Here is a 24,178-nt window from a genome sequence, read left to right as displayed (position 1 = left end):
CAGGCTCCAGTGGAGACAAAGTGCCCCTGTGCTTTCCCCTTTGGACCTTGTTTATGCAGCTGGCTGCCTAGAATATCCGTCTACCCCCCTTCCTCTTTCTCCCGCAGTATCTGCCTGTGGAAATCCCACCCGTTCTTTACAGTGCGAATCAAACACCACCTCCTCCCACCGAGTCACCCAGATCCCCCAGAGGTACCCCCCAAATCCCTATTCATTAATGCCACATCAGTTTGTATGGTGCACGTGCATTTTATTTCTCTGTGTAGCCCCAGTGCCTGGAAGAACGTCTGGCATGCAGTGGGCGCTCAATAAATGCAGAATGAAGGACTGACGGACTGCGAAGTCTGCCGCCGCTCTCGCTCTCTCGAGATGGTCCGGCCCGCCCTGCCAGGGTCCTGCAGGGTGGACTCCATCTCGGCAGAGGGCATCCCAGACCCCTCACCAACCCCGGAAGCTGGGCTGCCAGCCATGGGAAGACTACACTTCCCAGCGGTCCCAGGGAAGAGTGAAAACCCTTTGGCTTTGACAGCCGCCGCCACAAGTCTTTCCGCCTCCCCGGGCTGCCTGGGAGCTGAGAGCCGGATTATGGTGGCCTGAGCAGCACACGCAGCTGCGGGCGCCCCCGGAGCCCCCTGAGCCTTGCACCGCCGCCCACCCAGGGGGAGGACCGAGAAGCCAGCGGCCGCCGACCTGCCATGCCCGCCCCTCCCCGCCTCCCGCCGAGCCTGAGCCGTCCTCTCCCAGACCTCTGCTGAGGCTGGGCGCCGCTGGCCAGATGTAGCCGGCTTCGGATCCGTCTCCTCCTCTCTCCGTCTGCGGATTTCTCCTGCCCGATCCCCCCACACACGGCGCCGGGGGGCCGGCCGAGGGGCCTGCAGGCTCTGGAGCCCCGATGCCTCGCAGCTCACTCTCCTGAGCAGCCACCACCAGCACCCGGAGTTGGGGGCAGGCAACAGAGCCGGACGTGGTCCCAGGGTGAGCCCAGAGGGCCCCAAAGGCCAGGCCCACCATGGCCCAAACACTGCCCTGGCTCCTGCTGTGGATGAGCTCGGGAATGCTGCCTGCCCGCTGCACCCAGCCTGGCATCCGGCTGCCCCTGCGAAGCGGGCTAGGGGGGGCCCCCCTGGGGCTGCGGCTGCCCCGGGAGACCGACGAGGAACAAGAGGAGCCGGGCCGGAGGGGCAGCTTTGTGGAGATGGTGGACAACCTGAGGGGCAAGTCCGGTCAGGGCTACTACGTGGAGATGACCGTGGGCAGCCCCCCACAGACGGTAAGGGCTCCAGGCCAGCCCTCCCCTCCTCCCTGCAGGAGCAGAGGGGAGAGAGGGGGGTGCAGCATGCTGGGCCCCGCTAAAATGGGCCGGATGGTGTGGGCAGGAGGGACCTCCCCTCAGATATTCCCTCTGGGATCCTATTGGCAGCAGTCACCCCGAAGTTCCCCTTTCCCACCTCCCTTCCCCTCACAGGCTTCCCCGGCCTCCCTCATCTGAGTGTCTTCCCCTCACCCCCAATCCCACATGCACACTCCTCAGTAAGGATTTGGGGCAAGAGAAAGACTCGGGAGCGGGGTGGGGGGTTGCTGGCGCGGGGAAGGGTCCAGGCAATAGGGATGCTGTGAACAGGTGTCAGCCCTGCCAAGTCTGAGTCTCCCCACCCCAGCACTCTGGATCTTGGTCACCCAACCCTCTCCCCTCCTCTGGTGTTCTGGGAACCTGGGGTTCTGACCATGGTTCCCAGCACCTTGAGGACCCAGGAACCCTGACACGAGCTGAATAAACCCCTTGCTCCCAAAGTCTGGGCAGCCACAGGGACAGCAAAGCGGGGTTTCCCAGCTCCTCCTGACTGCCACTCCAGCTCAGAAGCCCCAGACAGACTCTGGCTTCCCCAGGCCCTCCCTCCCCTTCCCCCTGTGCTTCCTGCACTCCGGCCCCTCCTCCTCCCCCCAAAGCCACGCGCAGCACAGGCCAGAGGGGACTGAACTGAGCCAGGGGAAAGGACAAACCGCAGCCCTGGAGCCAGAGCCCCCTTCTAAGAATGACACTCCTTCCACAAGCTGATAGGCGCGGGAGGAGGGGTGAAGGCAGCCCGGCGGCGGTGGAGAAAACACTGCCAGCTCTCCCCATCCTTCCAGTCCTTCGCGGCACCTCCAAGGTGGCTGGGGGAGGATGCACCTTCTGTGCCTGTGTGGGTGGGGTGTCGTGGCTGCTGCCCTCTGTGCACATTTGCCTCCTCCGGGGGTGGGCCTGGGCACGGGTGGCGGGATGGTTCTGCATGTGCTGGTGTGTGTCACCTTGAATCCGAGCCTGCACATTTCTGTGAGGCACCCCCCTCCCCCCGGATCTGTGGGATCTGTTGTCGGGAGGCCCGTCCTTGGGAGGGTCCGTGAAGGTGGGAGTGTGTTTAGAGGGAACAGCCACACTTCTCTTGAACTTCTCAGACAGCTCTTACACTGGATCTGGGAGAGACGCAAACCTCTGCCCCCCAGTTACCTGATGGAAGCAATTCTTCCTAGGTCCCTGCCACCCAGGCCTACGTCCTACCTCCCCAGCTCATCCAAGGCTCCGGTCTCCCCTACGGACCCCTTCTCTTTCCGGTGCATGATAACTTCCCCAGAAACAGTCTCAAATCCGTGTGAGGATAGGCCCCTAGCAGCCTGGGCAGGTACTCTCAGGTAGCAGGGGGGGTGCAGAGACCTGCAACCCACTCCCTGATCTGCTACTGATAGGCTGTGTAAGCCCTGTTACAGCCTGGGGCATGGACACACGATGGAGGGGGCTTTGGATCCACCAGACAGACCAGGAATTCCAGCCGTATAGCCGGCAGCTTTTCCTTTTCTCAGTTGTGTATCCTGGGGCAAATTAAGCAACCTCTCTGAGGCTATTGCCTTGTTCTTCAAAATGGGTGAAAGGAGATCCCCTTTGCAAGGGTTAAATGGGACCTTGTAGGGGAAATCACCTTGGACAATGCACGCGGACACAGGTGACCTCCAGTTAATAGAAGTCACTTTCTGCTAACTTCTCTGGCCACATCTCTCTCTTCTGTGCTATGCAAGGAAGCACAAGAACTTGGGAGCTCTGGGCCACCATATTTTACACACACAGGACTGAGGGACCAGTTACTGTACTTCCCCGGCCCCCTGAGATAGTGTGTACATCCCCCAGTCCAGAAATTGGCAGAGAGTAATTGCCCGACGAATGTCAGTTCCTTCCCTCTCCTTCCTAGAAAGGGAAAGTGGGCCTACAGTTGAACACCGGCCCAAGGAACCATTGCCAGGGAGCCCACAGTTAGAGAGACTCTGGGTTGCTCTATGGCTGTGAACACGAGCCAATGCCAGCCGGTCTGTGCTCTGTGGTGACTTTGATTCCCTCCCCAGCAGTTTCGAGAAGGAGGCCCTTTCCCTTCGCCTGGTGGGGCTGTTGTGAGCAGATGAGAATGTGGTTGGCGGGGTGCTCTGAACAAGGAGAAGTGGGACTTGGGGAGCACTTTCCGTATGCCAGGTGATTAGGTGGGGGGGTTGAGAGCTGATCCTCAGGGAGACAGGGGATAGGTTTTCTGCCCACGAGGAGTATAGAGAGTGAAAGCGTAAGTGCCAGTACGAGGTAATTCAAAGCAGCACTGAGACCTTTGCCACCAGAGCCTATTACAAACATAACTTCTCTGGCCCCACCCCAGACTTACTGAGTTGGAATTTCAGGGGCCCTGGCTCAAGCTCAAGAAGCACTGATCCGCAGTAGTTCGAAGAGTGAGTGCTTTAGGTGTTCAGGAGGTAAAATCAAGGAAAGCCTCCTGGAGGAGGTGTGCTGTGAGCATGGTCTTGAAGGATGGCTAGGAGAGGGGAAGCTGTTCCCGGTGGGGAAATGGTACCTGTCCCACACAACTGTAACTGCACTTAACTTGAATGTCCACTTCTTCCCATCCTTAGCCTGGGTCCCTGAGACCAGAAGAAGCCGCAACGAATGAGAAAATGAGACGTGTGTCTGGGCTCATGCATGTTTGTTCAGGAGGCAGTGAAAAGCCAGTCTGGTTAATGCTACAGATTTGGGTAAATAGGATAGAGCCGAATTGCCAAAAGCCTTCAACATGAAGCTATAAGGTTTAGACTTCAGTCTGCAGATATAGGGGGAAGCTTGAGTTTATTTGTACAAGGGAATGACATAGAAAAAGCAATCTTTTAGGAAGAGACATCTGAATTTTAGGAAGAATAGAACTGAGAGGTACAAGGGCAGGAGGCTCTGTCACAACAGTCTGGGTGTGAGGCACTGTGGCAAGGGCAGCATGGGGCCATGATAAGGTGGAAAGGGAAGAGAAGACCAGGATGCAGGGACATTCCAGGACAGCTGAACAGGGCTTGGTGACACTGGCATGAAGGGTGAGGAAGAAGACATCAGGGGTGATTTCAGGATTCTGATCTGGGAGGATACGAGACCATTTGAGGGACCAGGAAGGTGGGCAGGAGGGGCTGGTTTATTCAGTAACGGTGGACAAATGTACACTTGTCTTTATGGTTGTAGTTTATGTAAAGTTTTCAAATATATTCTGTATAGGTTATTTTGTTCTTTACAGTCCTTCCTGCAACATATAAAAATGGTCCTATCACTCACAAGTTCCAGCAAAAGAAATGGGGACTGAAAATTTAAACAATTGGCCAGAAGACAGGCCAGTAAGCTGAGACCCTCTCTCACCTGGATCTTTCTACTCTGCCATGCCACCTGGCTGGGTATCTTGGGGGAGAAGAGAGGGCTTAGCACGACCATTTCTTTTCATTCTGCCGGGACACCCTCTCCTGTCTCCCTCATTACACTTAGAAGATCATATTATGGCGTTTTTGTGTTTGTTTCCCCCTCAGAACATCAAGCTCTTGAGGACAAGGTCTTCTGGGAAAAAAAAATTTTTTTTTGCAATGTCTTATTTCTCTTATCTAATATCTATGATAGTGCCAGATGCAGAACATGCACCTAAAAAACATTGAGTGAGTGAATAAAGTGTAGGACAGACTAATAGAACTCTCGATGGGTGCTTATAAGTGCAGAACAGGAGCTTGTGGAGAAAGAAACCCATTCATCCTTTTCGCTTAAGTGGAAGGTATCATCTCATTATAATGGGATGAGCATCAGTGTCCAAGCCCAGGATAATACTTGTGAGGTTTGAGATCTGGTGGTAGTCAGTGCAGTTTAACAAATGTTTCTTGAGCACCTACTGTGAGCAGAAGAGAAAAATAATGTCATGGTCTTAGCCCTTGGAGAACTTGCAGTCCAGTGTGAGACACAGACATATAAACAGCTAAACAGCATATGAGACCGAACGCATTTGGTACAAAGAGAAGAACAGGGAGGCATTGAAGGTGCAAAGAAAGAAGCGGCTACTACTGACAGGGTGTTGGGAAAGGCTTGCTGGAAAAGGGAGCATTTGAGTATGGCCTAGAAAGATGAGAAAGCTTTGCTATTTGGAGATGGGGTGGCGGGGGGCGGGTGGGGGGACGCTTCATGGAGAGAGGCGATGAGCTGGGCTGAGAAGCTGAAAGTTGTATGGCAGGGGCGCTGTGAGGCTGAGTGGAGGTTGGGTTGTGCTTTGCAGGCAGTCGGGAGTCCTTTTGAGTATATGAGAAGGGGAGTGGTCCAGTGTGGTGTGGGTTCTAGGAAAACAACTCCAGTGTGGAGCATAGCGGGATAGTCTAGAGCCTGAGGCAAGGCCCTCAGTCAGACACGAGGGCCTGAAAGACGCCGGTGGCAGCAAGGATAGAAAGAAGTCCTCAGAGATCCAGCATTCACGTGTCAGTTCAAGCAGGTGTTCTCTGCTCCTGGGGAGGGAGAGGGAAGAGACGAGATTCCCTTCCCTGTGACCTCTCTGTGGCGTCAGGGAACACAGCAAAAGGAGCAAACTTTAAAGCACAATATAGTTCATCAAAATTCCACGTTTATGATCCTGCTTTCATTGCAAGGGAGAAGTACTAGCATGTTCATTTGGGGGGTGAGGAAACTAAGGCTCAGACAGACTAAGTGGTTTGTCCAAAGAGACTCCGCTAAGGAAGACACGGCCAAGTTTCAAATCCAGGTGTTTGGACTCCAAGCCCAAATCCTGGGTTCTTTCCAGTGTTCTCCAGTCTAAGACGTGTGGTTGCCTCCGAGATGCCGGTAGACCATTCTTATTGATGAATCTAGCAACCAGCTGAGCATGGGGATCTGGAAACCAGGTGAGGGGTTATGACCGGACAGGTAGACTCAGGAGTCACCTGCAGAGAGGTGGTCTGGAAGCCAAGTTAGCAAACTTGTTCTTTGAGACAACGGAGGGAAAACGGGGGAGAGAAATGACTAGGACAAGAATATTGAACGTAGACTGGAGCTCAAGGGAGCAATAGAAATAGAGATCAGAGAAGTAGAAAACCACGAGGGTTCAGGGTCTCAGAAACCAAGAAGGGTCAAATGGTTTTCCACCTCCCCTCCCTAAAATGGTTTTCAAACTGTGATTTGTGAGATTCTATAAAGGGACCCAAGGATGAAGGAGAAGGTTAGGAGAAGGTAAGAGGTAAAGACTTTGGACCTTTCACCCCTCCCATCACCAAACCCTCCCCCCTTCTCCCTGCTCCTAAATGAGCTTTTCTTGGTTTTATACAGTGGAATTCCAGAACAATCCTTCCCTTCCTCCTTCCTCCATCTTCCTTCCTTCCTTCCTTCCTTCCTTCCTTCCTTCCTTCCAGTACTAAAAAGGTTGAAAAACATTGGTCTCAAAGAACCACCATCCAAATTAGACAAGGCAAGATTAGACAAGATCCCACTTCTAAGTTTCCACCCAGTCCCTGAGACCACAACTGGCTTCAGGTTGCATAAGAGGGCTTTGCTGGGACCCTCACACTCATTTCACACACTTCTCCTCCTCTGCCTCCCCAGGTCAGGAAAGAAAGAGTTTAGCTGCAGGTGGGGGGTAGGGGAAAGACTGTCAGGAACCCTTCTTGGGTGTCTCTAAAAAAGATCTAAGCAGAAAATTCTGGTTGCAAATCCAGGAAGAGAAACATGTCTCAGGGAAGCTCCCCTACCAGACAACTATCTTCTCTGCTGGGAACATGTCTCTTGGGGGCCTGGGCAGTGGAGAATTCTAGGTGGGAGCCAGACCATTTTCCTGGTCCTAGAACTGCCCTGAGCCGCCTCTGGCAGGATGGGCCCAGAGGGCTGGGAAACATTCACTGATGCCCTTCTGCCACATCCTCAGGTGCTGCAGCCAGTGAATCCTGAGAGGGCGGAGGTGCTCCCTCTAGGGGAATGACGAATCAGTAGTCTTGAGGGCTGACATGGGGGAGCTAGGACTCCTTGGTCTTTTTCCCCACAGACTCTGACAAAGCCACGGAGCTCCCTGCCCCTGCCACCCCAGCCTGTCCTCTTTCACCAGGTCTCCTGGACTGTACCAACCTGTGGCTTCTCTCTCTACTGCCCGCTGTAACCCCCGTGTCCAGACCGCATTGGCCTCTCGGGGCTGGCGAACCCCACCAATTCTTTCCCAGTGCCTGTGGAGCTCTTGCCAAATAGCTCAAGGCGTGAACCACAGCATCTCCCAGTGGCTCAAACAAACAAGCCTGTACTGAGCATGACCCAGGTGCCCTGGAGCAAAGTGGGCTTATGCCAGAGATCAGCTGTATTTTCAACTGAGGACAGACCAAAAGAAGATGAAAGCAACTGTCACCTGTGGGCAGGACATGATTAGACGGTAGGAAGGACTTACTGTCTGCCAATGAAAAGCAGGTAGCCAATAGCTGCTATGATCCCTCCCAGACCAGCGGGTTTCCAGGTGGGTTCTGTGGATGCTGGAGGTGTTCAAGAGCTGCCTCAAGAGCCACCACAGGAGGTGAGAGGGACAAAGGAAGTAAACCTCTCCCTCCCAAAGAACAATTCTTATTTTTTTCTCTTTGGTATATTGAGATCCTGCATAAAGTTGGAAAAGAGTTCTGCTGCTTAAAAAAAAAAAAAAAAAAAAAAAAAGTTTGAAAAACCATTGTCTTAGATCTGTTCTTTAAGAACAGACATGTACATTTTTTGACCGTTCACAACCATCATCTCGCTGAATAGGAAGCCTTGATAAATATTAGTTGAGTTGGGTTTGACCCTGGGGGAAATGGAACATCCTGTCTAAAGGGAGAAAGGTGCACTAAATAAGGTTTGGGATGACCCAGCCACCTTTGGATTCCTCTAAAAAAAAAAAAAAAAAAAAAAAAAACAGCCCAAGGTAGGGTAAGTGGTACCCGGCAGGCTGCTTGCTCCCAGGTATCGATTATCAGCTTCAGCCTGGAGAGAGAAATGGAAAGCAAGGGTATGTCTAGGGAAAGAATTTCCAGTGGATCAGCTGATTTGGTCAAGGCGGAGGGAACCTGGACAGGATCCAATCGCTGGACTCGGTTGGGGGCAGGAGCTGTGTGCTCTGTTGGCCCTCGGCCACTGCCAGCTGCTGACGTTAGGATCCTCTTGTCCTTCCTTGCCCCCTTTTCTCAGCCTTGGGCAAGCTCGGGTCTGGGAATGTCCCCTCGGGAAAGCAGACGAAGCTGACTCAAAGGTCTAGGACCGAGTCCTGAAGTCACTACCATTGCTCTAAGAACCTGGGTAGATAATCTAGTCAATTTCATGGATATAGTGGGCATCCACGGTCACTGTCACCATTCATGGTACCAGGCTGAAATCACCCCTGCAAGGACCCCGGGGCTGAGAGTTAATAGCAAGAGTCTGTAGGGTCACAGAGAACTATAGGAAATGAGGCAATTACTGTCATTGTGGAAAAAAGTCATTATGGAGCACCTGCTGAGCGCTAGGGAAGAATATGATGATAAGGATACAGAAGTGCTCCCCACCCTTGTGCAGAGCTCATAGTGTGGGAGGCAGACATGAGATAAGATGAGTGATATACAAGTAAGCACCGGTGTTACTGAGGACCTGCAAGAGAAGGAGCCTTACCTTGGCTGAGGGCATCACGGCAAGACCTTTGGGAGAAAGGATATTTACACTGTGCCTTGAAAGACAAAGAGAAATTAGACAAAACATGGAGAGAATGTTCTAGGCCTAGGAAACAGGATATGCGAAAGTGCAGAGGCCATCGTGCATTTGAGATCATGATGCGTTTGAGAAGCATGGTGGGGGGGTGGGGGGAACAAGTGACAAGAAACGTTCATCAGGGTTGACCTATGGTTGGTGAGATGCCCCCGAGGACGGGGTTTTCGGGATTTAATTCGGATAGTGGATCTGTTATCTGATGCTAACAAACTACTCCAAAACATGGTGGCTGAAAACAAGAGCCATTTTGTTTGTCAGGATTCCGTGGGTTCACTAGTGGCTCTTCTCCAGGTTTTACCTGGACTCACTCACGTGGCTGCGTTCAGCAGGTGGGTCAGCGGGGGCCCGGACAAAGCTGGGCCTGCTGGACCTCCCTCTCCATGAAGTCTTTTCATCTTCAAGGAGACAAGACGGAGCTTCTCCACATACAATATCAGGGAGGCATTCCAAGAGGCCGGTGCACATTCCCCAGTGCACAGGCCCTTATCAAGCCTCTGCTTTCCCCCCTTACTGACGCTCCACTGGTTACAGCAATCACATGGCCAAGCCTCGAGTCGATGTCACAGGGGATCACACAAAGACATGGATACAGGAAAGCGTGATTGATCAGTGTAGCAACCTACCATCTACTTCCTCTCCAAATGAAAGACGGGAAGGTCAAGAAATGAAACACCAGACATGGAGTTGGTCAGAACCAAGGGGTTCTTGTCTAGCTTTGTGGCTTATTGCGTTAGATGGGTCAAATTGCCCGCTCGCTCCAGGTGCCCGTTTCCTTCTCTGTAAAATGGGAGAAAGCCTTCCAATCCCAGCTTTTGCTAAAATGCTTATTAGACAAGAGTAGAGGCCCACACACAAGGAAAGAGACTTCCTCTTTGATAGGAAGAAGCCGAGTTAAAGCCCCCTCCTAGGGCCCTGGGATAGACTACCAGACCAGGTTGTAGATCTTAGTAACCAGAGACCTTTCAGAGTTGGTCTTTCAGAATCTGTCTAGGCTGATGGACAGATGACCCCTGAAGGCTCTTTTCATCCAGAAGAATCTAAGCTATCCCTGTCTGCTGAGGGCTGGGGCCAAGACAGGTGAGATTTGGAGAACAAAGAACTCACCAACCCACCCGCTCCATATCTATCTCATCACCCAAGGTCTTTTGCTGAAAACTTCTCTTGGGGAGCCTGGCCTGCAGAGTGAAATGGGCAGGTGTGCCTCTCCCTGTGGGGCTTGTTAGCACTTCCATGAAGCTGCCTTCCCTCAGAGGCCCCGGTGATGGGGTGGGGGAGCATTTGTTTGTTAAGTGATTGGCAGTGACCTAGCCCTGACCCCAGGCTGTGATCTCCTGGGAATCTAAAATATAATAGCTACAGAGACTCCTGGGTCAGCCTGCCCCAAGGGTTGGGGAAGAAGATGGCTCCAGGACCCCAGGCTACTACCACTTGTATCCCAAGTCAAACCCGGGGGCCGGTGAGAGGAAGACGGGTCTGAGCTCAAGCTACACCTACAAACACCCACAGCTGGGGAGCCACTGAGGGCTCTCTCCGTCATCCAAAAAACAGGATAGAGTAGCTCTTTCCCCTTTTCTTTCCTTTAACGTTAATTCAAGAACTACTTATTGCCAGGTACCGTGATACCCATTAGGGACACGATGCGGATTTTTTGAAAAATTAGATACCAGGGAGGTGAGATTCAATGTGACGTGACAGAGTGACACGTTCTAGGGAGGCATTTTTTTTTTTTTTTTTTTTTTAATGTTTTTTATTTATTTTTGGGACAGACAGAGACAGAGCATGAACGGGGGAGGGGCAGAGAGAGAGGGAGACAGAATCGGAAACAGGCTCCAGGCTCCGAGCCATCAGCCCAGAGCCTGACGCGGGGCTCGAACTCACAGACCGCGAGATCGTGACCTGGCTGAAGTCGGCCGCTTAACCGACTGCGCCACCCAGGCGCCCCAAGGGAGGCATTTTAATAAGAGACAATGACCTGGTCTTTCCCCGCGAGGAGGTAGTCCCTTCTGAGCTCGGACTGCGGGATGACAGATGAGTAGACAGACTTGCCAGCGAGAAGGAAGATGTCTGGGCACAGTGAAGGACCTTCGCGTCTGTCTTCGAGGGGAGGACCGTGGCTGGTTTGAGGCCCTCCAATGAGCTAGTGGGCCAGGGGCTGGGAAGTACAGGACAAACGAGGCTGGCTGTGCAGGCAGGGCCGGACAAGGAAGGGCCCTGCAGGAAATGTGAAAGCTTACATTTTTTATTTCCATAGCAGGGGGAATCGATTGACATGGGAGGGCAACATAGTCAAATCTGCACTTGGAAAAGACCACCCTAGCCACAGTGCAGAGACAGGTTGGAGAGGTCCAGGGCGAATGTGCCAAAACCAGTTGAGAAGCTATTGTGATATTCCAGAATGAGGTGATGAAAGCTTGGCCCAAGGGTGGCAAGGGAGGTGGCGAGAAATGAGTAAATTCCAGAGACTTTTGAGAAGGTTAACTGGACAGGACTTGATGCATCGGATGGAGATGTGAAGAAGAGGAAGGTGTTAGGATGTCCCCCCCCCAGTTGCTGACTTAGAGAGAGAACAGATGGATGGTGACGCCATCCACTGACACGGGGAAGGCTGAGGAGAGACAAACGGGTGGGACCGTGGAAGGTCAGTTTTAGACATCCTGAACTTGAGGTGACTTTGAGGACGTTGCTTATGTGCTTCTGGAGCTCAAAGGGGAGGAAAGGGCTTCGGGCTATCAGCTCGGGGGCAGAGGTGATACTTGGAGCTGTGGCCACAGGGGAGGTGGCAGAGGGAGGGTAGGGCCTGAGAGGAAGAGGGCCGGAGCCCGAGCCTTGAGAAGTGAGCTTGCAGAGCGGACCAGAGGAGATCTGGTCAGAGATGGGGAGGACACTCACGGGACGGGGTGGCAGGGAAGAGTGTGTCTAGGAGGGAGAAGCAAGTCCTCACAGTCAGATGGGAACGGATGTGAAACACGTCTTTTGTATTTGAAACCTTTGCCGGCTGTAGTAAGGGCTGTTCTGTAGTGGAGGGAGGGGCAGAGGAGGACCCGTTTTAGGATGGGTTGAGGAACGAGTGGGAGGTGAAGAAAGAAGACAGCTTGGCTGCAAACTTGGGTTGTGAGGGAGGGGATGGTGGCTGGAGGTGGATGTGAGATTGAGGAAGGTTTTTTTTTTTTAATGGAGAAACTCCAGCAGTTGTAAATGCCAATGGGAGGAACCCAGACTGGGGTTGGGGTGGTTGTACAAGGGCGAACGTACCTGAGGGAGAGGCAGGGAGCCGGGCAGGGGCAGCCGAGGGGAAGGACAGGTGGGCGCAGCAGCGGGCAGGTGGCGGTGACTGGCTGTGGGGGCCAGGGAGGTCTCATCTGCCGGCCTCGGCCTCTGTTCCGGGGCAGTAAGAGGCGAGGCCTCGCTCTGGAGGTGTGACCGCTGGAAACCCCTTCGCTCCAACCCGCCTCTTCCAGGCTGCCCTTACCTGCCCTGTTGCATCCCGGGTGGTGGCTCTGCTGCCTGAAGCGCCTGCCCCATGAGAGCCCTCCACAGGGAGCAGGAAAGAGAGAGAGTCTGCTCTGGGGCTCGAGTGAGAAGTGTTGGGAGGGCGGGACCAAGAACCGCCTCTCTCAGAAGCCAGGAGCGCTTGGCAAAGAGCAGATAGTTGGACGTTTGCTCAGGAGGGAATCTCGGCCATTTATGTTGGTTTCCCATTGTTTGTGGCGGATGGAGAGCAGGTGGCGGACAGGGCTGTGGTGGCCCGAATTCCTAGTGTGGGAGTGGGTGGGGGTCATCGGGCTCTGGGCTTGACCCCCTTTGAAGTGGAAGGGAGGGGCCTTCCTCAGACGGGGAGAAAGGGTGGGCCCAGAAGGACAGGAGTGACTGGGCCTCCTGGTTAGGGAGGGAGAGGTTCTCAGGAGGGGAGAGTAGAGGGGGAGGCCTGGACCAGCTGGGACCTCAGGAAGAAAAGCCCAGGTGGCCGGTTTCCTAGAGCCAGCCAGGCACACATTCCAGGGAGCCCTCTCTTGCACAGCTATGGGGACCATTCTTTGGGGCCCAGTGATAATAGGGATCCCTAAGAATGAGGCCAACCCTAGTGCCTGGGAGCAGAGTCCTAGCGGGTGGGGGAGGGGCTCCAGGGAGTAGGTGGGGAGAAGCCTTTTTAATCATTAACCTGGTTGACTGAAATCTGAACTGCTGTGCCTCCAGCTCTATTGATTCTGAAAGCACAGCATCTGGAGCCGGCGGCGGCTGCCCAGAGACCCTGGAGAGGGCCGGGGGAGAGGTGGGGGAGGAAGGGCAGGGGTGGGAAATGGGAACCAGGGGGGAGAAGGGGCTGGGAAGGAGGGCGGAGGCAGGGTCAGAGGGCGTTGGGCGGGGGGGGGGGGGGGGGGGGACAGACGGCCCTAGAGAAGGGTCTTTGGGGACACAGGGAGGCCAGGAGGCCTAAGCAGGTGCTGGGGAGGTGCGGTCAGCGGAGCCACAAGGACCACTGAGAGCAAGAAGGAGCCAGAGGATCTGGCAGAGGAGGAAACTGAAGCCTAGAGGAGCACGGTGACTTGCCCAAGGTGACAAGGTCAGAGCCTGCACCACAACTGAGGTCAGCTGACTTCACCGCCCCGAGGAGAGAGGACACGGGAATGACAGAGCCCTGAGGTCAGGGGAGAAGAGGAGATGGGCATGAAAAGTCAGCAAAAGAGGGTCAGTTCTTGGGGAACCGTGCTTCTGAGGACAGAGGCGTTGCCTCTCTTTGCCTGTGAGGATACAGTTAAGATATTCAAGATGTGGCTCTGGACTGACTGAGGGACGGATCAGGCCGCCAAAGGAGAAAGGAGGGTTGAGAAAAGTAGAAACACTAGAAGGAGCTGCACACCAAGAAGACACCTGTCTGTATTCATTTAGCCAAAACCCAGGGCCCTGACAAGATGGGTTTTTACCGGGACGTCGGCGTGGGCTCCTGGCTTCCTACTATTTCTGAGAGCAGGACTCCTAGGCCTGTGTCACCTCGGAGACAGGAGGGGAGCCCTTCTTGGGGAGCCACATTCTGGCAGGCAGGGTCAGAAACATGTGGGCACCAACACGCCGCCCTGGTCCCCGCAGCTTCCCTTGCCCGTGCCAGCTCCTAGAATAGCATTTCTGGGCTGCACGGGGATGTGAGCCCAGCCGCCTGCTGGGTGATCTGCTCCCTAGGAGGACTGGAAAAGGAGGGAAGGGGCAAGCTCTGCAGACACGACCAGATAGGAACATGAAGTGGGTAAGGGCAGTCTGACAGTAGAGACCAAGAGGAATGAAAACCACAGAGATAACGTGGCTCTGGCAACACAGGAAATGTTGGGATGCCGCGGAGGAGGCAGGAGCAGACACGAGGCCAGGCTGAGAACGGCACAGGAGGCCATATTCCGTCTGTGGTCATGGTGGTAGCAGGGGCCAGGCTGTTCTGTCCCCCGTGGTAGAAGTTTCACCGGGACCTGCCAGAGGGAGAGTCTATTGCCGGTGGGGTGAAGGACAAAGGAGGTGGCGAGCCCAGAGCCTCGTGTGGATGACATCTTTCTCTCCCCTTTCTCTGACAGCTCAACATCCTGGTGGACACGGGCAGCAGTAACTTTGCAGTGGGGGCTTCCCCCCACCCTTTCCTGCACCGCTACTACCAGAGGCAGCTGTGAGTCCTGGGGAGAGCTAGAGAGAACCCTTCCCAACGATCCAGGGTCCAGAAGGGTCAGGGGAGGGCTTTGGGGAGAAAGATGAGCTCCTCGGAACCTTTCCAAGAGAGAGGAGTGGAGAGGGGGGATGTGAGGGGGTTTACTCTGGGAAAAGGGAGGCTTCATTCAGTACAGAGACAAAGGCAGCCTCCTTGGGGAGGGAAGCAGGAAGCAGAGGAGCCCCCCAGTTCCCAACCCAAGAGTCTTCTTCTCTCTGCCTGAATTGGGAGACGTGGAGACGTCATCCCAGCCTGCCCAACCCCGGTCCCTTCAGTGGCTCTCAGGTTTCCGGCAACACCGACTCACTCAGTCCAGGCTGAGCAGGCTGCAGTGACGGCTCCCTTCACTGTGCTCCCCGCCGGGGGCTACTCCTGGTGGTACTGCACGGTTCAAGGGAGGGAAGGAAGAACCTTCCATAAGCCCCACTGCCCAGACCCATATCAGGGACTGAAAGCCAAAATGTCTCCCTGCACCGTCCAGAGTTCCAGCGGCTGGACGTAGCTAGCTGGTGGCAGGGAGGGTCGATGTGGGTTTTTAAGGTGAGAGGCAGAGAAGGATGACGTGGGAGCCTCCTTAGCACAAAAGCAAGAAGCGGCGAGAGGACATCTAATGTCTGAGGCATCTGTGTGTGTGTAAATCTGTAAGCAGAGCCTTTAATCCTATTCTCGGACTTCTAGGCAGATGCCAAAGCCACCTTCGGCATCTTCTGCCTTCTTAGGCTCCTTCACCTTTAACCTCCCTGTCTGAAGACAGCAGTCAGTGACGGGGCGTGGTCAGGATCCACGAAAGGGAATTCATTCCCGCTCCTTGTCCCAGTCCCATCACTGCCCTCCAGCACGTACACAAGGCTGGGGTAGTGGCGTGATGAAACACAGGGGGGAGGGGTCACGTGCTCATGAACACGTTCCACACAAGTGGTGTGTAATACTCACTTACCTGCTCTGCTGAGGGCTGTGCCGATTCTTTCTTTGGAAGAACTTGCCGGAGAGGTTCCACATTCACCCCGCCTGGCACGTTCTCTGCCACTCAGATGGTACCACCGGGTCCCAAGGCAGCAAGAGTCAAAGGCTCCTTTTCTCTGGGAGCTTGATGGAGCTGGGGGGTGGGGGAAGAGATGCCCACTAGCTGTCCCTCAGCAGCAGCGGGCACAATACACAAAGCCTAGGCTTGTTCCTCACAGGGCCTGAGCTCAAGGTCTAGGGGTATGAGCTATGGAGACAGGAGAGTGAGCCCCAGTAATAGCTCCCGTCATCTGTTTGCAAGGTTGCTTTCCATTCTGATCTGGGTGACTGATCTGGGATGGTCTGCTGAGCAGTCTGAAAGTACCTTATGTACGATGCCTCGGACATAAGGGGAGGCATCTGGGAGTAGGGGAGACGCTGGATCCCTATGCCACTTGTTGTGGTCCTGCCTCCACAGATCTCTGCCTCCTTTCCACAGGTCCAGCACGTACCGGGACCTCCGGAAGGGTGTGTATGTGCCCTACACCCAGGGCAAGTGGGAGGGAGAGCTGGGCACCGACCTGGTGAGCATCCCCCACGGCCCCAACGTCACTGTGCGTGCCAACATCGCTGCCATCACTGAATCAGACAAGTTCTTCATCAATGGCTCCAACTGGGAGGGCATCCTGGGGCTGGCCTATGCTGAAATTGCCAGGGTGAGAGGAACAAAGCCTACCCCTGGGCACTGTATCTGTGTGTCACTCCCTGCATGCCACAGAGGGACGGGTTTGGAGAGAAGAGGAAAGGACGGAGGGGGGGAAACAAATCAGCTGGAAGGATTAGTTAACACAGGGATGGGGTGGCCATCTGAATCTTGTCCCTGTAGAAGGCAGAACTATAGCGAGGGATACTGTGACAGGTCCGAGAGTAGGCTCTGGTTTCTACCGACTCCCAAGATCTTAGGAATAAGACAGCCCCCCCACCCCCCTCCTGCCCCATAAATCTGAAACGGGTTAAGCATGTGGGGATCAAAGATTCTGTAGATCTTTCCTGGTTGTACTGCCAGTGTCTCTTGCTAATCCTCTCTCTGCCAAATCTCAGTACTTCAAGACAGTCTTTCCCAAGGAACATCCCCCAAGTTTTTGCTTTGGCCTTCCAGTTTAGGAAGCTGGGCTCTTTCCATTAGGGCCTCTGTGTGAGGATTCACTCCTTGTCTCCACAGCCCGATGACTCCCTGGAGCCGTTCTTTGACTCCCTGGTAAAGCAGACCCACGTTCCCAACCTCTTCTCCCTGCAGCTCTGCGGTGCCGGCTTTCCCCTCAACCAGTCAGAAGTGCTGGCCTCAGTTGGAGGGAGCATGGTGAGTAGATCCTCAGAGAGGGGCAGTCTGGCACTGGGCAGAGGGGTGGGCACCACCTGCCTCCCCTCCCTCTAAGGCTCCACCACACTCTTGGGCTCCACTACTCAGAACCAAGAGAAACCTCTTTGTATTCCCCATCTCCGTTTTTCTTTTTCCATCCTTTTCTTCCTCGCGTTAGTCCAGAAATGATTCCAGGTGCCTATGGTAAACTTGGAAAGGATGAGATGGTTAGGGAACTTGAAAGGAAATGAAAATGAGACCTCTCAAATTAAGTTTATTTAGTCTGATGATCAGAAGGCAGAGATGTGAGGAGTCTAAAAGTCTATTTATTAATTAATTAGGACAACTGGTGAATGGTTCTCCATCTCCAACAAGCAGAGAAAATAAAACTTGTAAGAGAAGCAAATAATCATTCATTTAACATTTATTGTGCCAGTTGAGGTTTAAATAACTTTATATTGAGGGCTGCGAGATTCTGAAACAAATAATTTAAAGTCCTGTAACGTCTTCCCCTGACACATTCTTAACACATTTAAGAAACTACAAATCACTTTGGGACATGAATTGATGAGAAGCAGGAAGGTGAGAAAGGTGGCCTGTAAAGGGCCTGGCCACCCCCACCCCCACCCCCACCCCCCGCCCAGGGAATCTCTGCTCCCGTGGCTTTGTCTCTGGGTAACATCCTGTCCCTCTGTGCCGGGACACGAGTACCTGCCTCCTTTTCTCCCTAGATCATTGGGGGTATCGACCACTCACTGTACACGGGCAGCCTCTGGTACACACCCATCCGGCGGGAGTGGTACTACGAGGTGATCATTGTGCGGGTGGAGATCAACGGGCAGGATCTGAAGATGGACTGCAAGGAGGTAACGACACCAGGGGGACCAGGGAGAGGTAAGGGGGAGGCAACATAGCATGAGGTCAGACCCTGAGTTATGAGGTTGGGAGGACGGAGCAGTGGTACAGGGGACCTGCAGAAAGGGTTGGGGGCTGAGCCTAGAACCGTCGTGAGCTTAACGGTAACACGACAGGACCTGAAGTTTGGGGCTAGGGACTGGCAGGGCACTTTCACAGGGACCATGTGGATTATGGTCTAAGAAGGGAAAGAACATGTCTGGACTCTAGTCACCGCCTTGCTTGATGGCCTTGGGCAAGTTGTTGGTGAGGCAGCTTCATGTGATGTAAGTGGAAGAGTCCAGCTTGGAGTTGGAAAAACCTGGGTTTCTAGCTTTGCCTTTTACGAGCCACGTGCCCTCAGGCAAGTTACTATTTTGCGTTTCAGTCCCCTCATCTGCAAAACAGAGGGAAAAACAGCTTTGCAAAGACTGTGGTGAAGACAGAGAAAAACGGATAAATTGTTTCTCCCAGGGCCTGGCACATAGCAGTACTCAGTAAATAGCAGCTAAACCATTTGGGTCTTCCTTATCTAGATCCTTAATGATGTTAAATTAGAACAGATATAAAAGTACTACGAAAAGTTAAAAGCACTATACAAGGTATTTTTATTTTCAAGATCTGGAGAACGTCTGCCCCACCCAAGATAACAAGAGTTAGTATTTACTGGATACTTCCTATGTGCCGGGCACAATTCTAAGCGCTTCAAATGTATTAATTTAATCCTTAAAATAACTCTTTGAGGTAGGTACTATTATTATCCTCATTTTAAAGATGAGGAAACTGAGGCACAGAGGCTAAACAACTCGCCTACGGATCTACTCCTAAGAAGTACGAAGCCAGGATGTCCCCCCAGCAGTCAGATTCACCCTTCCGATTCTGTCCAGGGCCTGGCATCAAGAAAGGCTTTTGACTCTTCCAACCCTCTCTCCCCGTCCTAGTACAACTACGACAAGAGCATCGTGGACAGTGGCACCACCAACCTTCGTTTGCCCAAGAAGGTGTTTGAAGCCGCCGTTAAATCCATCAAGGCAGCCTCCTCGGTCAGTGGGACTAAGGGCAGGGGTACGAGAGATGACGTGGTGTCCGAGGAAGTCCGTGGAGGTCACAGGTCTCAACAAGAGCCAAGTCGTCTACCTTTAGATCCTTGTACTTAAATGCCTTCAAAGCGAGTCTCTTTCCTGGGTCTCGGTTAGCGCATCACACGGTCCCCCTGGTGCAAAGCGTTGGCTTCGCCCTCCCTCTGTCTTCCCCGGATTCTTGGGTTTCAGCGTGCCTTCCCCCAGCTCGGGTATTCCACAGAAAAGCAAATACAGGGCCCGGGAAGTGTCACGTGAAAGCGGGAGAAGCGAGGTGCTGGAAGAAGGCAGTTTCCCCATCACTATCCCTTTCTCGCCCACATAGACGGAGAAGTTTCCGGACGGGTTTTGGCTGGGGGAGCAGCTGGTGTGCTGGCAAGCAGGCACCACCCCTTGGAACATTTTCCCAGTCATCTCCCTCTACCTAATGGGTGAGGTCACCAATCAGTCCTTCCGCATCACCATCCTTCCACAGGTATGTCCCCCAGCCCAGGAAGCGGTCACGGTACAGCCGGGGAGAGAGGGACCAGGCATGGCCTCTCGCAAGTGGAAGAATAAGTAGAGGAGCGTCCCATGGAAGAGGGCTCTTGCAGAAACGGAGCGCGCAGAGCTCAGGGATGGCAGAGGGAGGAGCAGCCCGAGGGCACAGATACCTGGAACGCAGAGGCTGGGAGAGGGCTGGAGTGAGGAAGACAGCCTCTCCCTCTTTGCTTGTTTGTCCCCAGCAATACCTGCGGCCAGTGGAAGACGTGGCCACGTCCCAAGACGACTGCTACAAGTTCGCCATCTCACAGTCCTCCACGGGCACGGTCATGGGAGCTGTGATCATGGAGGGCTTCTACGTGGTCTTTGATCGGGCCCGGAAACGAATTGGCTTTGCTGTCAGTGCTTGTCACGGTAAGAGCCAGGCAGGAGGGTGGGGTCGGTCTGCCCGTGTTCTCGCTGTCCAGCAGTTAGGATACCTGGGCCCCTGTCAGCCTGGGAGGTAGTAACAGTTGCCTCAAGGCAGAGCCAACACGTTGGGCAAAAGCTAGCGTGCTTGTGCTTTTTCTGTGCTGCCTGGCACGGTGAGCCCTGCGTGGGTCGGTGACCCCTGCTGCAGACCGCAACAGCAAGGGCTGCCTCGGGCCCTTGGGAAGCTCTCGCTCCAAGGGCAGCAGGCTGAGCCTACGGTGACCTGGTCAGCTGCTACGTGATGAGCTTGAATGCCGGCTACTTGAGGATCGGTGGCCAGGTCTTTCCAGTGGGTATTGGCCGAAGAGGTGAGTCTACCAGGTATACGTGGGGCTGGCCTTTTGGGCAACTCCCAAGACTGACTTTTAGGCGCCATTCCTACCGCAGGCTTATACAGGAAAGGGCTGTTGCTCCCACTGGCCTGTGGGGAGGAGAGGCGTGCCTCTCCCTAGCAAGGGCTTTCGGTCTGGCCCCTAAATACCTCCAGGCAAGGAGATGCTAGAGCCTTCTCAGGGGCTAATTTCAAGGCCTATCGGGAAGTTCTTTTTGTTGTATAAGCGAAACTGCTCTGTGACGATGAGAGCCGCCCACTGACGTGTGCCCTCTCTCCAGTGCATGACGAGTTCAGGACAGCAGCAGTGGAAGGCCCTTTCGTCACCCCAGACATGGAAGACTGTGGCTACAACATCCCACAGACAGATGAATCAACCCTCATGACCATAGCCTACGTCATGGCTGCCATCTGCGCCCTCTTCATGCTGCCACTGTGCCTCATGGTGTGCCAGTGGCGCTGCCTCCGCTGCCTGCGCCATCAACACGATGACTTTGCGGACGACATCTCCCTGTTGAAGTGAGGAGGCCCACGGGCGGAAGACAAGAGATTCCCCCGGACCACACGTGGTGGTTCACTTTGGTCACAAGCAGGAGACACAGATGGCACCGGTGGCCGGAACCCCTCAAGACCCTCCCCTGCCCACCAAATGCCTCTGCCTTGACAGAGAAGGAGGGAAAGCTGGCAAGGTGGGTGGCGGGGATTGCACCCACAGGAAACAGGAGAGGGAAGAAAGCAGTACTCTGGTGGCGGGATTATTCTCGGTCACCTCGAGCCTGAGTTGGGAAGTCCTGCTGCTTGACACTTCAGCCTTGAACCTCTGCCCACCATTCCTCTGGATTCTCCAACCCAAAGTATTCTTCTTTTCTTAGTTCCAGAAGTAGTGGCATCACAGCCGAGTCGCCCCAGTGTGTGTGTGTCTGCGTTGCCCTGGCAGAGAAAGGGCCACTCTTGCTTCCCTGCTGGCCAAAGTCAGTAGGAACGGATGCACAGTCTGCTATTTGCTTTAGTGATAGGGACCGTATAAACGAGCCTCACATTGGTACAAAGATTGCCTCTTGAATTAAACAAAAATGTAATTAGACTGAGTATGCGTACAAACGGGGGCGGGTGGAAGAGGAGACGAGGGGAGCGCAGAAGACAGGGAACAGCTGGGATCGGAGCTAGAAAAGGCAGAACCACGGCTGCTCGCCAGTCCCAGCTTCAGACTGCATCTCCAAGACAGAAGGCCATCTTGCAAGATGGGTGTTGCTACCCAACGTTTTCTTTTCTGTGGTTGTAGCCTGACCAGAAGCGAGTTGGGAAGAAGGGCTCGCCTAGCCGAAAAGCTCTTTTTAACGCTCTTAAATGAAAAGTGCCCACTAAGAAGTCCCATCTCACAGATGAATTTCTACCTTATTCATTCCACTCGTCTCTACCTGAACCCTCTACTCCACATGTGACGGGTACCACTCACCTTTCCCAGCCCCCCTCAGCCCCAGGTGCCCTACAAGACAGCAATTGGAATACAGCAAACGTAGCAGGGCCGGGCTTCGTCTTCCCCTTCCATGTTTGCTCCCTCCCCAGACCCCTACCCCTCTGGAGCTCTGCAACTGAGGTGCCGAGAGGGATGGGCAGGAGACCTCTCTTCACCCTTGAAAGCAGAGCCCTCGAGATTCATTCAACAGGTACAGGGTGGACGCCCTACGCCTCTGCCTGGACTTCTTCCGTTCAGCTGTAAAGTAGCAGTAAGAGCTCCACGTGATACAGAGCAGTTTCGTTGCCTTGTCTCCCTCTCTGGTGTCCCCTCCGTGAACCTGGCTGAGGCGGCCGACAGTGGCACTAGCATCCTATACCTGGTGTCACAAACACAGGACTGTCTGGCTCTAGCGTTACTGCCTTCAGTAACAAGGCTGCTGGGGAAAGGCTGGCAGCCCCAAGGCTTCCTCACTTCCTTCACCCCCCGATCCGCTCCCGGAGGCCATCCTCCGCCCCATCCTCCTCTCTACGCCCCCACTCCTAATGATAGTACTTGGGGACCCAGGCTGGTTCTTGGGCTAGGTAGTGGGGACCGAGTTCATTTCCTCCCTATCAGTTCTAACACAGTCGACTGTGATACCAGTGTTAATGGGAAGATCTGAAGTCCCCTGGTTCACCCACTGGGTCCCATTGCTGTCTTGTCGACACACTGCTTCCAGGTGTGGGACCCACCTGCCGAGTGTGGAATTACCTGATGAGGGCAAGGGAAACACAAGGAGGGCCTCTGGAGATCCTGGCCTCGGCCAGCTGCCCACAAGCCATAAACCAATAAAGCAAGAATACTGAATCACAGTTCTTTATCTGGGCTCTCTTCATTCCCCTTGCACTTGGTGCTGCTTTGGCTGATTGGGAACACCCCCTCACCACAAAGACGGTCAGGAAGACTGGAGACTGTCCGTTTCCAGCTCGGAACTTACTGTGTACATAAACTTCCAGAACTGCTACCGTGTAATGAAAATGCCACATTCTGTTTTGTAATTTCTTCCCATGTTGGGGAAAACTGGCCTTTTCCCAGCTCTTTCCAGGGCATAAAACTCAACCCCTTCATTACGAGGTCCCAATGTCCTGTTTTTTTTAACTTGTACTTACTTTTCTTTTTATAGCTCCTTCCTTTCTACCCTGAAACTATTAACTCTAAATGTGGGGAAAAAAAAAAATCTTGACAACAGCTTCTTGCTTGTAAAAAATATGTATTATATAGCTCTATTTTTAAAGTCAACTCCTGAAAAGCGACTGTCCCATCTCTACTCACTGTATTCGAGGCCTTTCCCGTTGGTCTGCATGGCCTCTATCCCTGCAGGCCAGTGGGCAGAGGGAAAAGGGAGAACGAGGATGACCAAAACTTAAATGTTGCTTTCTGATTGATTCTGAACAAGACAGAGAAAAGAGCAACAATGAGGCCCCAACTCCCACACACAGCTCCCCAAAACATTTGTCATCCTGCTATAGTTGGCTTTCAAGGGGCTTTTACTAGGAAGCAGGTAAGCCCCCCACCCCTGCCCCCACCACTTCCTCCTTTCTTCTCGCTATATTCCTTTGGCTTCAAAGATTTGTGGAAAAGAGAATAGCTTCTATACCCATTTCTAATTTCCAGATTTTTAGGGGACACTGAAAAATATTGCTGGTGGACTAAAGGGCACTGCAACGTTGATGAGAGAGAAAATTTTTGATTGCAAGATAAAAAATGAATCGCCCAAATGAAAATAACAAAGGAAGTGGTCTTCCATTTTGCCACACTTCTGTTGGTGAAAGCTACCAACCTGCAGACATGAACGTTTCATTAACCAAAGAAAGTGGGTCACCTGACCTCTACAGAGGGGAGTACTTGGGCCATTTCAATCACCCTACAAGATGCCAGGAGGTCCTGGGAAGTCCAGCTCCTTAAAATGATGACAGTCAACAAGCCTGAGCAAGTAAGGCAAGAGAAGAGAAGGTCTATGGCCAAGAGACTGCTAAGCAGGAACGAAGGACAAAGAAGGAAAAGAACAAAACAGAGGGGAGAGAATTTCACTGGAGCTGAAAGGAAAAGTCTTTGCTACCTTGATGGTGTTACTAGTGCCAGTAAGCATGTCCAGGTCCCAGAATGGGAAAAATTTAGCTGTTGATAATATAATGATATCCTTCCCCTGGAGTTAATTTCTTTCAATTAACACTTAGTTTTTTCTCGTTCAGTTCCAAAAGAGAAGGAAGCTGAAGCCATTTCCTATAGGAGTAAAGATAAAAGGATAGGAAAAGATTCAAAGTCTAATAGATTCACAGCTTTCACAGGCATATAAACCTAAAAACCAGACGTGCTCAATAAGCAAAGGTGGAAAAATGATCTAGTGCTAGATAGCTATCTATAGAAAAATGACTTCTAAACTTGAAATCCAACCTCCTTTCCTATCACTCT

At 53.3% G+C, this 24,178-nt stretch overlaps 1 protein-coding gene across 1 annotated transcript; it reads left to right on the top strand.

Annotated features, from left to right (window-relative positions):
• Nucleotides 1-501: 501 nt before the first annotated feature.
• BACE1 (beta-secretase 1) lies at nucleotides 502-22,728 on the top strand. Its single transcript, XM_058686836.1, has 9 exons — nucleotides 502-1,270; nucleotides 14,581-14,669; nucleotides 16,150-16,366; nucleotides 16,873-17,010; nucleotides 17,742-17,876; nucleotides 18,846-18,947; nucleotides 19,309-19,458; nucleotides 19,709-19,880; nucleotides 20,550-22,728. Exons 1-9 carry the CDS (start codon nucleotides 1,010-1,012, stop codon nucleotides 20,789-20,791), a joined length of 1,506 nt encoding a protein of 501 aa, XP_058542819.1. The 5' UTR covers nucleotides 502-1,009; the 3' UTR covers nucleotides 20,792-22,728.
• The last annotated feature ends 1,450 nt before the right edge of the window (nucleotides 22,729-24,178 follow it).

This window comes from Neofelis nebulosa, chromosome 10, assembly GCF_028018385.1.
Source record: "Neofelis nebulosa isolate mNeoNeb1 chromosome 10, mNeoNeb1.pri, whole genome shotgun sequence".
Lineage (NCBI taxonomy): Eukaryota > Metazoa > Chordata > Mammalia > Carnivora > Felidae > Neofelis > Neofelis nebulosa.
The sequence above is the reverse complement of the archived record's forward strand: the minus strand, read 5'-3'. Positions and strand labels throughout refer to the sequence as shown.